General features: G+C 35.0%; 1 protein-coding gene across 1 annotated transcript in view; it reads right to left on the bottom strand.

Moving 5' to 3' along the window:
* The window catches only part of Rrp4 (exosome complex component Rrp4), a 110,047-nt gene that overhangs the window by 54,949 nt on the left and 38,759 nt on the right, over positions 1-16,339 (bottom strand). Inside the window, exon 4 of the mRNA XM_090406246.1 lies at positions 8,016-8,081. Coding sequence (XP_090262372.1) covers positions 8,016-8,081 — 66 coding nt within the window. The remainder of the gene's footprint in view (positions 1-8,015; positions 8,082-16,339) is intronic.

Below are 16,339 nucleotides of genomic sequence, written 5' to 3' on the forward strand. Positions count from 1 at the left end.
TGCACTCCCAATAGAGATGCCCACATCAAAACTAACACTCATCAGATATGTTTAGGAATGTTTGTTTACCCGTGATAAAGGGTCAAAGCTGTATAAGTGAGAGGAGACCTCCACATAGCCTTTAAAAGAATGCGGAGAACCGACCAGGGCTTCTGACCTAATGTCCAATCCTCACCTTCTCGTGGTGCACCCTGTTGGGTATCTACTTGGATACTGAACGGACGAGGATGGGCTGGCAATTTGGGATTTAGCCGACCAAATTGTATTCTTATTGGTTAAACCAAAATATAGAATGATGGTACAACATGACAAAATTTCATGCCGGCTGGGATGTTGCCCGGTTAAACACGGCCTCCGTTGTTTTCGCCAGGGAACCAGGGCGAACAGCAAAAAGTCAGCTACTGGAACAAATCTGAAAATAAACCCCACCTCAACATCACCAGAGTTAAAGATCGGTACTATCAACGTAAGAAGCCTGAATGGCAAAGAAATGGAGCTAGCTGAGGAATTAGATAAGTACCGGATCGACATAATAGGGGTGACTGAAACAAAAAAGACCAAAACTGGTGAGATCTTTCTGAGCAATAAATACAAAATGTTATATTCAGGCAATGACAATCAAGGAAAAGAAGGAGTAGCCATAGTATTCAACACAAAATACGAGGCTAATCTTCTTGAATGGCAGTCAGTCTCAAGTAGAGTAATGTGGGCAAATATGAGAATGGGGAACTGGACAATGAGACTTATTTGTGCCTATGGTCCCACAGAAGGTTCTACTAAGGTAGAAGTGGAGGAATTTTTTGAGGCTTTAGAAAAAGCAACTGACGCAATGAAAAATGAATAGTTGGTCCTTGTTGGGGATCTAAATAGCAGAGTAGGAAAAGATTGTGAGACATACAAAAATATTTTGGGAAAATTTGGAGAAAAGAGCAAAGCTAATAATAATTGCAAATATCTGTTGGATTTCTGCTCAGGACATGGACTGGTTATTACTAACCATGTTCCAACATAAAAATGTGCACAAATTCACACGGAGAGAAGAGGCTAGGAATAAGAAAAGTCACATTGACTATGTTATTATTGATAGTGATGTTTTCTCCCTGGTGCAGGACACCAGAGTGTACAGAGGATTTGAAATTGGAAGTGATCACTATTTAGTCTTGAGCAGGATAAAATTGAATTTCATATTGAAAAGAATAACATGTAAGAAAGTTTTAAAGCGAATAAAAGTTGAGCAGCTATCAGATGTGAACTGTAGGCTAAAATACACAAAGATTATTGAAAAGAAAATGAAAGAGTTTGAGAACAGGACTCAAACCTTGGAGATTCAGTGGCAAACTCTGAAGAAAACATTGATTGATTCTGCCAGAGAGGCATGTGGTGAGGTTATCTGTAAGGATAAAAAAATCAGAACTCCCTGGTGGTCACAGGAAGTTAAAGAGGCAGTGAAGGAAAAGAAGAGAGCATATCAAAAGTTCCTGTCAAATAAGTCAGCTTGTGCTCTTAGAGAATATAGAGACAAATGCAAGAATGCTAAACACTGTGTAAAACTAGCTAAACAAAAGTCATGGGAGGACTTTGGCAAGAATATAGAAAATAAATATCAAGAAGGTGGCAAAATATTCTGGAGGTTGTTGAAGAAGCTTAAGAATGGAGGAAAGAGTGCTGTAAAAGGAATTAGAGATGATAAAGGTGACATGAAAACAGGAGAAAAAGATATACTTGAAGTATGGAGTAATTACTTTGAAAAACTGCTAAATGAAACAAGCAGTGATGACAGCACAGTGGTAAAAAACACTGACCAGGCATGCAGTCAGGAATACATATCCATACTTGAAGTAGAAAAAGCCATCAAAGGCTTGAAATGTGGAAAGGCAGCAGGAGTAGATGATATTCGACCAGAAATGCTGAAGTATGGTGGTATAAGAGTTTTACAGTGGCTGCACTGCATAGTTCAGAAAGCCTGGACAGAGGGACGAATTCCCGATGATTGGAGTAGAGCTCTCATAGTACCCATATATAAAAAGGGAAATAAAACTGCATGTGAGAATTACAGAGGTATTTCCCTACTGAGTGTTCCTGGCAAGATCTATGCAAGTATACTTGAGAAACGGTTGAGAGGAATTGTGGAAGGAAAGCTTGGTGAAGAACAAGTTGGATTCAGGCCAAATAGAGGCTGTCAGGATCAGATCTTCACTTTACGACAAATAGTCGAGAAAGCATGGAAATATAACAAAGATCTGTATTTAAGTTTTGTCGATCTGGAAAAGGCATATGACAAGGTGCCAAGAGAGAAGCTATTCAATACGCTGCAGTTATATGGTGTCAATGGGGCATTATATCAAGCAATACTTAGTCTTTATTTGAGTTGTAAGTCAGCAGTTAGAATTGAAGGAAGTACAGGAAGATGGTTTAATGTTAAATCTGATGTGAGACAAGGATGTACATTATCCCCTCTGTTATTCATTATCTATATGGATCACATTATGAAGGAAAGTGGTATTAAACATGATATCAAAATTGGAGATGTTAATGTCAGCTCTTTGCTTTATGCGGATGATGTTATACTTCTAAATAAATCTGCTACAAGTCTGCAAGACTCTCTGACTAAATTGAATAGCTGTTGTAATAGATATGGTATGAAGGTCAGCAATAAAAAGACAAAGACAATGAAAATAGGCAGAATCATTGAAAATGTCAACTTTGTTGTGAATGGAGAACCTGTGGAACAAGTAAAACATTTCAGCTACTTAGGCACGATTTTTACTGAAGATGGTAAATTAAATATAGAAAGAGACAACAGAATCAGCAAAGCTGGTATGGTGGGAAGTCAATTGAATAAATTCATATGGAATAAGAAAGAAATTAGTCGGAACACTAAATTAGCTGTGTACAAGACAGTGTTCAAACTAGTTTTAACTTATGGATCTGAGAGCTGGGTCAGAAGTAAAACACTTGACCAAAGACTAGAGACCACAGATATGAGAGTCCTGAGAAAGATTATAGGCGTGAACAGATGGCATCAATGGCAATATCATATTAAAAACGAGAATATTAAGAAAGAACTTGACATTGTCAGCATCTAGGAATGCGTTAGCAGAGCTAATCTCAGGTGGTATGGTCACTTAAACAGAATGGGCGAGGAAAGATTAGCAAAACAAGTGTTCTCTGCCAGGTTGGCAGCAAAACAACCCAGAGGAAGACCAAGATATAGGTGGATTGATACAGTACAAAGTGCTTTAGACAATAGAAATATAAGATCTGATAATGTTGGAGTCTTGACAAGTGACAGACTGATTTGGAGGAAAATTGTAGATAGGAAATTAATAATGATGTAATTTTTTTCATGTAGTACTATCATATCCTGTACACCCCTTGAGGGTACATGGCAGGAATTTGATGATGATGATGATGATCTGCTGCAAGTTTTAATGATACCATATTATTGAGAAGGGTGGTGTTGAGAAAGTTATACATACTGGTCTAGAGCATCAGTTCCCAACCAGTGGTATGCGTACCCCCAGGAGTATGTGCTCAGTCGTTCAGAGGTATGCATACCACCGGTTGGGAACTGATGCTCTAGACCAGTATATATAACTGTTCACTTTCAGAATGTGATATCCTAACTGCACCCTGAATAGAGATGCCCGCATCAAAACTAACACCCATCAGATATGTTTAGGAATGTTTGTTTACCCATGATATTTGCTGCAAACTATAGCATTTGAAGTATTTTTTTATTATTTATTTTATTTTTTGTTTACAATCACATTCATTTTCACAGTTTCAAGCAATCAGTCTTCACAGCATTAATCATTTCAGGTTACAATATTTTTCTCTTAAGACTCAAAACTCAATTTTGTCATAGTTATTATACATCATACTGTATAACATATTATGCAAGAACCTACACCGAGTCCCCAAATTCACTGCAGGAGGATCACGCTTAGTATTATTTACACAATTTCTATCATTTAATTCATTCTATTCATTCACCACTCACCGAGCAAAAAATATATTCTTCACATCCTTGCTAACCACACTCTTGCGCCCGTGCACACATCCATAGGTGCCCCCCTTGTTTTTTCTCCCTTTATGCTAATAAAACTGCTTTAGCATCTATCTATAAAACCTGTGTGTTAACATATTTCCATTATATATCTCATTTTTCTACCTATCAGTTACATTTTGTAAATGACAAAGTTTATCCTCATAGGGAGCAATCTAAAGACCACCCATTATTTTTGTCATTCACTTCTGGATCTTTCCAACATTTCTACTACACCCCAAGAAATCTGGGTAACCCAATCTGTGCAAAGCAATCCAGTGGTAGTGGTGGTGATGGTGGTGGCAGTGGCAGCTGTATCATAGCCTTATAAAGAGCAATCATAATTTCTTATCTGTATCTATCAGTGCAATCTTCAAGAATTAAGTAATCCTTTCAGTTATTTTGCCTAACTCTACACAATAAGCACTCTGAAATTCAACTCCATATCCACCACAACCCCAAATCCTTAGTCTTGTCAAGTTCCTGAAGTTCATTTCCATCACTGTAATACAGTAAGTATAAGGGTATGCAATAAAGTGCACAACCATTCACTGGGCTACGTTAAACTTGCAGCCATCATTTTTTTGTCCATAGTGTCAGTCTATTTAAATCATCCTTCAGGACCTCTACATCACTTTCGTTAATTATTGCCCTCACCAATTTTCTATAATCAGCAAACAATTGGATGTTCCTCCTTAATCTCTTATACCATTAATGTACAGTGTAAATACCAACAGCCCAATTACAGAGTTCCTATAGCATGCACAAGCAGGTAACCTGTGGCACACCACTGGTCAACTGCCTTCTCTTGGATTCTACTTCATCATATACTACTATGCTGTCTGTCTCCAGTGCTCCAACTAATCCTATCAAATGCCTTTACAAAATCTAGTAATATCGCTGCTAGTTGAATCAAATAAAAGAAATGTAGCCATTTCCTTTATCTAACTGAACTGTCACTTGACTTGAGAGTGTAGGTAAATTATTATGGTAAAAACTGCTCTTCACAAAGCCATGGTACTATCCCTCATTAAGCATTATATTTCTACCCATCAATTCCTGAATTCTGCAATCAACCTTAACCAACTTTTCGAATATCTTAACCACCACTCCTGAAATGCTGCTCAGTATATAATTTGCTACCTGTGTTTTGGAGTCTCCTTTTATGTAAGATTTTGTCCTCTTTTCAATCCCTTTGGATCCTGCCAGAGCCAAGTCTTAAATTAACAGACTGGTCAGAGGCAATGGCAACATGTGATATTCTAGTTTCCATAAATAACCCATAACATATATGTAAAACCCATAACACACTAAGATTTTGTAATATTTGAAGTACTTACAAGTTCATCTACTTCTGTTCACACATCAGTTCCTATCACTTCTGCCATTGCAAGTTCTCCACCTAAATTATACATCCTTGCAAAGTTTCCTAAGTAACTGAACTAATCCTTTTGCTTCTGTCACAGAAGGAATTAAAGTTAAATCGGAGTGGAGATCACGTGCATGCAGGCGAGTTCTAATGGGAATTAGGGAGATAAACAGAATACATCAATAGCAAAACCATATTAAAAAATGCACAGCTATAAATGAGTGCAGTTTTGGCCCCCTGATTAACTAATCTGGTTTGGAATTACTTTAAGAAACTTTGAATAATTTGCATTCTAGATCTACTTCTACCACTGCTCTGGAGAGAGGTGATTTTCAATAGGAATATGTATTCTTCTTCAGTTCCTATATCTACATTACTGAACTTTTTAAATATTCAGAAGGAATAAAATGAGTCAAGTGTTAACTGATGTTTTGCAGAAGGACTCCAATGTAAAGCTTTGTTGCTATTGCACTTTATGTCTCTGAACTTTGCAAGAAAATAAATGAAGTTAATGACAGAAACTTTGTGAAGTTATCTGCATAAAATGGTAATATTTCTCAATTATCTTATCTTCAAAGCTTGTAAAAGAACTTGTTTATCAAAAATAATTACAATCTTTGGACATAAATGATACTTGTCTTTGGATATAATTCTTCTGAAACATGCATAGATATCTTCTTTGTGTGCAATGAATGTCTGCAAAGAAATGCTTCAATAACGAAGTGAAGGCATTGAAGCATTTCTTCACACACACACACACACACACACACACACACACACACACACACACACACACACACACACACACACACACACACACACAGCTTTCAAAGAAATCAACAGAATGAGGAACAAATAGCCATAGTACCCGCCTTAATAAGATGTAGGCCCTCCTTTCACTGTGATAACTGTAGTAATCCTACAGGGTATACTTTCCACAAGTATACGATAACAATCAGTAGGAATTTTGGACCATTCTTCCTGTAGGCATGTAATGAGGTCCAAGACTGTTGTGGGGCAGATGTCTCTTGACCTTACCTGGCACTCCAGTTCATCCCATAAATGTCAATAGGGTTAAGATCAGGGCTCCATAGAGACCAGTCAAGTGTGGTGATGTTCATGTCCATAAACCACATAGTTAGAGCATCAGCCTTATGACATGATACGTTGTCTTGCTAAAAGAGACAATGGTCAGTTCTGTAGAAACGTCACAAGTAAGAATCATGGCTTTGTCCAGAATGTTTAGATACCTCTCAGATTTCAATGTTCACAGCACCACAAACAGAGGTTTGAGGCCAAACTTGATGGTATGGTCTGAGGCCAAACAGGTTTGGCCTCGGACCATACCATCACACCTCCGAATTTCATAGTTGGGGTTACACATTCTGGTAAGAGACGTTTGCTGGCCATCCGGCACACCCATCCATCTGCTCAGTACAGGGTATAGTGTGATTCGTCGCTCCATAACACAGCTTTAAGATTCCATTCTATTGTAAACACTATTTGCACCACTGAAGACAATGCTGAATGCAGGTTCAGATAATGTGGAGCTTGCATATACTGCAGTCCTGCCACGGAAACCCATGTCGTGAGCCTCACTTCTGAATGTTGTGCAGATTTGTGTTCCAGCTGATGCCCGATTTTTACATATGATCCTTCGCAGCACCCTATGGTCACATTTGGTGAGTGTGGTGGTAGTAGCACCAACGCAGGTAGCACTTGAAATTGACTCCCTGCACTTCCATCTCAGTATGGTACTACTGATGATTGATGACGTGGAATGGCCTAATTTGTCAACAATTTTCAAAAACAGATAGGTCTGCAGCATCCTATCACAATGCCCCTTTCAAACTCTGTCAGTTCTCTTCTTGTAGCCATTTCAAGAATGACTACAAGGTTTATTTTCCTTTTTCTAAGCAGCATACATATTCACACACACACATTAATTTTAAATTCCACAGAAATAGTTTGGAATCCACTCAGTTGACACATAATACATATTTTTATTCTGAGGTTCAGCATTAATCTTATTCACAGTTATTTTGCAAAAAGAAAAAAAACTTAAAATTTTATATATGCAACAATACTAAAATTCATAATAAAAACTTAACTGACTTGATATCAATGTCTAAGTAATCTAAGTACATGCAGAGATTAATAACAGTAGAAAAACAGAAGTTATTATGCCTACATCATTGTCATAGAAAAAACTAGAACACTTTTTGTTTTATGAGGGAAAAAAATCGTAGTGAAACAAATATTTTTCAAATCCTGGTTATCGATAAGATTTTTTAGACATCCATAGTATAGATGATTTCATAAATTTTACATAACATAAACTAAAACATGAGAACAGAAGAGTAATTTCCTTATTTAAAATCTCAAGAAAGATTTTAAAAACACAAAACAAGTTTAAACACAAAAAGAAAAATTGCTAAGTCTGTTGCAGTTTATCAAAAAAATCTAGAACGTTATATATAATTGAACTGAAAAGCTTTCTAATAAAAAGCAGATATTATCAATCAAGAAATAATCTTCTGTTCCTTGTGGGAAATTCAAAGTAAATGTGAAAAGATATATTTTAAACTTAAAGGATACACTAATCAAATCTCCCTCTTTAAGATACTGTCTCATCATTATCTCGTCTTCAGCAGTCTTTCTCCTCTAGGAAAATATTTTTATTAGAATTCAACCAAAAAATTTACAAATTCAGAATATCAAGTACAAATATAGAGTAGGGACTGACCATTTGCAGCTGTCATTCTCTAATTTGCATATTTTATAGTTATTTTATTAATTTGCATATTTTTAAAGTTTTGTGATCTTTTTGTTGATTGCAATAGCTGTTTCTCTCTCTCTCTCTCTAGCACACAAAGAAAAAGTGTGCAGGAACCTGCATAAGTTTCTCAGTTTATAATAAACTACAGACTGAGCTCAGTCCTAAACAGAAATCTAACCCGGCCTAGAACTCGAGTCAAATTTTTTAACACAGTCTAGCAGGAAAATGCAGCAGTGATCTTTCAATTATCCATCAACCTTCAGTTAACCAATCATTTAATGAGTTAGTTTGTGAACAGACTTCTTGTACAGTATCATGTGACAATTCCTTCAATTATGCAACACCAGCAAACTGATTTCCCAATGAGATCAGATAATTGAAAGATTACTGTATGTTCATTTTAGATATTTTTATATATGAAAATGATTATCCTCTTTTATATGTCTCTTTTCCTTGAAGTTAAAGAGGCAGTCAAGGAAAAGAAGAAAGCATATCAAAAGTTCCTTACAAGTAAGTCAGCTTGTGTTCTTACAGAATACAAGAAAAATGTACTGTGTAACACTAGCTAAACAAAATTCATGGGAAGATTTTGTTTAGATAATTTCATAGAAGCAACTAGAATGCTTTTTGTTTTATGAGGGGAAAAAAAATCATAGTGAAACAAATATTTTTCAAATCCTGGTTATCAATAAGATTTTTTAGACATCCATAGGTAAATCTGGATGTTCGAAATGGAGAAAAGAGCATTGTAAAAAGAATCGGAAATGATAAAGATGGTGTTATCGGAAATAACTGGCCCACTATAAGTCGGCCATTGATTTCAGACACAACATGAGAGAATAGTATCTTAACATAAAGACATGCTTAAATGATCAAGAGCAGATGAAGAGAGGTGGTGAATAACTTGTAGATGAAAATTGTATTGACTTAATTGATAGTATTCTTGTAATATAATTCAAATATTGTTTTAGAGTAAGACCCAATACAGGGAAAATTCTGTTGACCAATCAGCAGAAGGCCTGATCATTACGCAATAGTCCATGACACAGTAGAAAACCCAAAAAGTAATCCAGTAACCCCTGCAGTAACAATTTCGTTGTGAAGGCCGCTGAGAAAAGAATATGACTTCATCGTTATCCGACGAACCAAAGACGGCTGAGTGAGTGACGTAGACAAAGAGTGAGGGCGCTCACGGCTGAGATATAAGGAGCGGCGCACATTTCAAACGCTCTCTTGTTTTCTGCACCTTTCCGTGTTCCAGTGAGAAGGCCGTGAAGGCTGAGGAAGCTTATAGCCGATGTCCAGCAACCCTCCACATTGCTGTGGGACTCAATGTGTATAGGAAGTCCAACTGAACAAAAGGGAACCAGCAGACAGGGCCATTGGTGAGTTTGCCGCCAATGTGATGATCGCGAAGAAAAAATCAACACTTCGAAAGGAATGAATAAAGAAAGACAGCGGAGCGACAAGGAAATCTTGCCACGTCCGAGGAAGGACCAAACTTAAAACAAAGGAACCACTTCGCTAAGAAGATTAACCGGTAAGGCAAATATCTCTTACCCTATATGTATAAGAAGTGCTGTAAAACCAGAGTGAACTAGGAAAAAGGGGACTAAACGTCTTGATGGACCTTCCTGTTGTAATTTGTAAATTTGTGTTTGAGTGAGCTTATAATGGAACAGTTAAGAGATGAATTATTATATGAGATACAATGAATGAAGGTACTGCTCTGTACATTAAGCCTGTGACTTGCATAAGTCTTATAGCAAGAAGTTTCCTTTTTACAAGATTTGTAATTGATAAGATTGAGTGAACGATCATGTGTAATTTGATTAATTTTGTATTGCCAAAACTTGCATAACAACTGGGGTCTCATTTAATCTTAGCTCAAACCATGGAAATAACACTGATTAACTAATGCTCCTGGATTATAATTGTATGAGCCTGCATATTAAGAAGTGCGTGAGAGGAATTGAATGAGCTTATTGCAGTTGCGTGGGCATTTGTGCATGAACTTATTTCCTTTTTTTTTTAATTATTATTACATGATTTCCTGTATATGAATCTTAGTTGTATTAAAATGCATTATCTCAAATCAAAGTTTGTATGCTTCTGTTGTTTGAGACTGACCTACCACTTATAAAAAATTTGAATCTGTATAAGTGGAGGAAGACATTTAACATAACATAAAGAGGGGAACCGCGACTGCATAACACGTGTTCCCAATGCTAAGTAATATTGTCAAGATAGTTATTAAAGTAAGTTTAAGTATCAGGAACTAATCACTGGCTAGCGCAGTCGATCTAAGATAAATAAATTTGTCAGAGGCTAACTTCTGGTACGAGTGAGACATAAGTTGTAAAATGCACAGAACAAGAAAAAGCGAAAGTAACGACATATAATAATGGCATGAAAACTGAAGATAAAGATATTCTAGAAGTCTGGAGTAAGTACTTTGAAAAGTGCCTAAATGAAACAAGCGGTGACAGCACAGTGGTAAAAAACACAAAACAGAAATGTAATCAGGAGCATATATCAATACTGAATATATCAATGCACATAACAATACTAGAAAAACCATCCAAAACCTGAAATGTTAAAAGACAGCTGAAGTAGATGATATTCAACCTTTAAATATGCTCAAATGCAGAAGTTTTACAGCACCTAAGAGTTTAATTCCAGATGATTGGAGTAGAGTTCCCGTATTACCCATCTATAAAAAGTGAAATGGCTTATAGTAATGGTTATGACTTCTTCCAAAATAAACAGAAAAATCATGAAATTCTTGCTATTTTTTTATCAGTTAAAAATCAGAACATGTATATAAAGAAAGGATATAATTTCTGTACTTTAAGAACTGCACTCTTTTAGGTGTTCACTGGCAGTGAAATCCTATAGAAGGAGCATAGAAGTATAAGTTTGCTGCTCAGCTTCATGGACAACCTGGAGCATGTAGTTAGTTCCGTATTTTTGAATGCATATTTTCTAATTGCATATTACTTCTAAATTCCTACCCATATCCCCCCCCCCGAAAAAGAATATGTAACTAAGTGCACATTTACTAGTTACAGTTACTTCTACATGCCTATCCCTATGCTCTTGTTAAAAAATACCAAACTAATTGCAAATTTCTAGTTGCATTTATCTCCAAATGCCTCTCCTTATGCCCCTGTAAAAAAATAAGGAAATAATTGCATGCTTTCTACTTGTATTTACCTCTAAATACTTAATTTAGAGGTAATTTTTTTACAAGGCATTTATTGCCTTGTAAAAAATTACAGAACTAACTGCATGTTTTCTTACTGCGTTTACCTCTTCACGTTTTCCATTAAACCAAATTCAATTTCTGTACTGCACTGTGCAATTCCTACAGCTATGGTGGTAACTATTTACCAGGGAAATTTACAAGGTAACTATTTACCAGACTGAATGTGAAAATTAAAGTGATGAATTTGGGTGATGTTAATCTCAACTTTATGCAGATGATGTTATACTTCTAAACAAATCCAGTACAATCCTGCAAGATTCCCTGACTAAATTGAATAACTATTGTAATAAATTTGGTATGAAAATCTGCAATAAAAAAAGACAAAAATAATGAAAACATCAACTGCATCATGAATGGAGAACCTAACATGCCTAAAAGGCTAAAACATTTTAGCTTTTTGGGCACAATTTTTAATGAAGGGCAAATTAAATATGGAAATAGATAACATAATTAGTAAAGCTGGTATGGTAGGAAGTCAACTGAATAAATTTATATGAAATAAGAGAGAAATTAATTAAAACACTAAATAAACTACAATACAGTGTTTAAGCCAATTTTATCTTATGGATCTGAGAGTTGGGTTAGAAATAAAACACTTCATCAAAGAGTGGAGACAACAGATATGAGAGTTCTGAGAAAGATTAGGGGAGTGAACAGACAGCATCAATGGCAGTGTCTTATCAAAAATAAAGATATCAGGAAAGAACTTGCTATTGTTAACATTACATTCAGGAATATGTCATCAGAGCTAATCTCAGGTGGTATGGTCACTTAAGCAGAATGGGAGAGGGAAGATTAGCAAAACAAGCGTTCTTTGCCAGAAAGAAGACCTAGAAAAATTTATACAGTAAAAAGTGCCTTAGAAGACAAAAATATAAGATCTGACAATATAGATGGAGTCCTGACAGATAACAAATTAATTTGGAGAAAACCATTTGATAGGAAGGCAGTCAGAGCAGACACTAGGGTCTTTGTCGCCGCATGCAATGTCTATCTAAGTGCCCCTGAATCGATCTGGGCATGTGTGGTTCTTTTACGATAATAAAAATTGAAATTATTTCAAATTTCTTAAATAAATTTTGACAGAACAGCCACACGTTAGTTCGCTAAATGTAACGAACCGGGGGTGTTGACTAGGCAGGATAATCGTTAAAAACCCAAATATTCAAAAAATTTTCAAAAGTTAAATTTTGATAAAACCGCTTCACTTTAATCGTTGAATATAATGATACAGGGATTATAGCCTTCTCACCAACCCGAGTCGCTAACAAAATTAAAATGAATTTTAATTAAAGTTAAAATTTATTTGAACTAAAGTTTAAAAAATTCTTGCATTTTAGAAGTTACTAAATTCTTAGTAACTTGTAAAAATTTTTAACAATTTTTATAAGTGGAACTATCTTTTAGGAAAACAAGAGAAACTCAAGATAGATGAGAAAATAAGAAATGAATTCAGAAATAATTAGAACATTTAATATAAGTATTCAAAAAATAGCATCTTTACAGAATAACAGAAAATAAATTAAATTACATAAATATACTCGAAATTTTTTAATTAAAATTTTAGGGATTTTGATTTCATATTCATAAAATTAGAAATAATGGTCTTAACGTCTAATTCTGCACATAAATCATTTTCAATAGCTATTCGCCAAACTAACAAGCCTTTTTTGTGACATACTTGTCCTTAAGTTGGTTTTAATCAATTTCAACTTGGAAAAGGAACGTTCACTGCTCGCTACACTAACAGGTAAGGTTAATAGTATTCTTAAAGCAATTGAAAAGTTAGGGAAAGATAAATTATTGGACACAATAAAATTAAGAATATCGAAAGGGTTTTGAATATTTAAATTATCCTTCAGAAAAATATCCGGAAAAGCACATAACTTGTCATATAGTTCTATTGCATTTACGTCTTTATTGTCGCCGTCCTTCAAGAGAATCTCTGAATGGTCACAATTTTTTCGTAAATCTTCGTTATTAATTTCTAGTAATCTATACAATAAATTGAAATTATCATAATATGTTTTTAGTTGTTCAAAACGTTCTATTAACGAACACATTGCAACATCTAGAAGTGTATAAAACACATTCACTCTAAATTTATCTTCTGCTGATTGTGACGTTTCGTCATGATGCTCGTAGTCAAATTGTCATGTCTTCTTTCATCATCGGACTTCCGTACCAGTTTTAAATTCTTTTTCTTCATCCAACTCTTCACTCAGTTCTTTTGCCGTTTTAGAACTTCTTTAAAATTTGTATCTGATCGATACTCTTGTAAGAATATTTTTAAGTTTACGATAGATTCTAAAGCAAGTGTAATGTTCATATTTTTGTCTTGAAGCATTTTACTCACAGGGTTTATTCTGTTAAGTAAACCATGCCAAATTATAAGAGAACAAATAAATTTTCAGTCCTTCATTTTAGCACATAATGTTTGTGCTTCATGCTGAGTTTCTTTATTAAAATTTTCATTATTTAAAATTTGAAAAGGTGCATCATAAATTTCTCCTAACTGATATCATAGAGGGTGGATTGCATTAATTTTATTTTCCCATCGAGTTTCTGATGGCTGTTTCAATGTCAAATTTTTTACGAACTTTAAAAGGATTGCCCAATGTTTGTGAGAGAATGAAAAGAAATTGTATATTTCTTGAATAATTTAAAGAAACTAATTGTATCTGCATTCACTTTGGCTGCATCGTTAATGATTAAACTTTGAGAATGAGCAGCACATGGCACGTAAAAAGCTCGAGAATTTTTGTTCAAAAGCAAATTTTGGAGCACATATTTTTTCCCTTTCATATTTGCTCAATTGTCATACCCTTGACCTCACATGTCTTTAACGGGAATGTTCCATTTTTCCAGTTGTTCCATTACTGTTGCACATAAACCACGTCCTGTGGAGTCTGATATATCTGCAAAACCTAAAACGTTTTCCCTGATCTTGACAATTCCATTGTCACAAGAAACAAAGCAAATAATAATGGTCATTTGTTCTGTTTTACTTACATCAGGTATGCAGTCTAAAATTATGGAATAATATTTAGATTTTCGAATTGATAATAAAATTGTATCCCTGATTGCGTTACTCAAAGTTTCCAATATATCATTTTGACTGTCTTTACTCAAATAGTGTACTCTATTGTTTTGTTGTAGGGTTCTTTCAACATGATTTTCCATAACGGGATCAAACTTCGCAAACAGTTCGACTAATTTTAAAAAATTTCCATTATTCCTTTCATATAATTTATCAGATGATCCGCGAAAAGCTAAATTTCGGCTACCAAGGAATTTTATAATTTCAATCAAGCGTTCTAAAACACTCGTCCAATGTATGTTTCTTTTTCCATTTCATACATGCTTTGAGTCTCGCAATCAATAGTAGTTTTGATTTTTAAAATTTTATCAAGTTCCTTCCATTTTAAGAAATTTTTCATGTGAATTAAACTAGTCTCGTGTCTATGCAAAGTTCTACTTACATTTCTACAATCGTTATAACCTTCTACAAGACTACTTGATTCGGTAGGTGCAAAAGGTTTGCAACAAAAGCAAAAAACAGAATTTAAAATTTCAGAATAAATGAGCCATGTTCTTGGCACGAGCTCACTGTTTTCCATTTTTCTATTATAATTCGTGTCGCCAAATTTATGACCATATGTATCTCTGAGATATATTATATTTTTCTTTTGAACAGGCCCCATTTCAATTAAAACAACTCGTAATTTTTCATCAATATTTCCCCATTCACCTGGATCTTCTAAATTTACAGACTAACAATGTGTTAGTTTCGTGGTCAACTACAACTAAATCTTCTCCTAACTGTTTTTCACTTAAATCATGCGTCTTGTTATCTCATTCAATAGTTGCAATAGTACTTTCATGCAAACTGGATGATGTGCACAGTTCTTCAACTCTGATTTCTGATGTATCGAGTTGGTTACAATCTGCATCAGAATATTTTAATATTTTAACAAATTTATTAAGAGCCCCAGTTCTTTTCTTAATATCTGATTGTTTCGCAGCAATTTTGTGCACAGGATAACTTTTTTTTAAAATTTTTGATTCCATTTCTATTTTATACCACAAGAAATTATTACACAACACGACACAGAGACGAAAGAATAGTCCGCACTGCGCTACTGTCAGTAGCCTACTGAGATGCGTATTATATGACTGGTTAACTAGCAACAAATGTTTTGTACGAAAGTTCATTTCTGCACATAAAAACCGTTCACCATTTCACTTTAGATAGACTGCAGTAGACACAACATTCTGCAGGCAAGCATTTAGCCTGCTCTCACTGCAAAATTGTAAACAGCCAGCTGATCAAAGAGGCAGCAATATACAATTTTTTCAAATTTTTATTCGGTGTATCCGGCCTTATTTATTTTAACATTGATCATTCTAAGAATTTTTTGTTTTCATGATAAAAATTTTGCTTGTTAAAAATGAACTTATGAACGGTGTCCCGACGGCGGCGTTCCCTTCATAGCGGCGCCCGCATTCATCGCGTGCCCACTTCCACCAGCCCTGAAGGTAGTAATGTATAAACTTTTTTTTTTTAAGTACTGCTATAATAATATCTTATACACATCTTGATGGTGATGATGATATTCTTACTTAGTCTTCCCATAACTTTTGTTTAGCTCTCTATTGTTCTCTATATTCTCTCAGAGCGCATGCTGGCTTACTTGCTAGAATGTTCAGTATACTTCCTTTTTTTCATGACTGCCACTTTAACTTTCTATGTGCACATGGAGTATTGATTTTTTTTATTCCTAGAGCCTTAATCATGTGACGCTCTGCTTGAATCAATCAATTAATGATTCAGAGTCTGGCAATGAGTCTCCAAAATTTGGTTCTTGTTAACAA

The sequence above is a fragment of the Typopeltis vanoorti genome, chromosome 16 (assembly GCF_054136105.1).
Source record: "Typopeltis vanoorti isolate ZY-2024b chromosome 16, IOZ_Tvanoo_1.0, whole genome shotgun sequence".
NCBI lineage: Eukaryota > Metazoa > Arthropoda > Arachnida > Uropygi > Thelyphonidae > Typopeltis > Typopeltis vanoorti.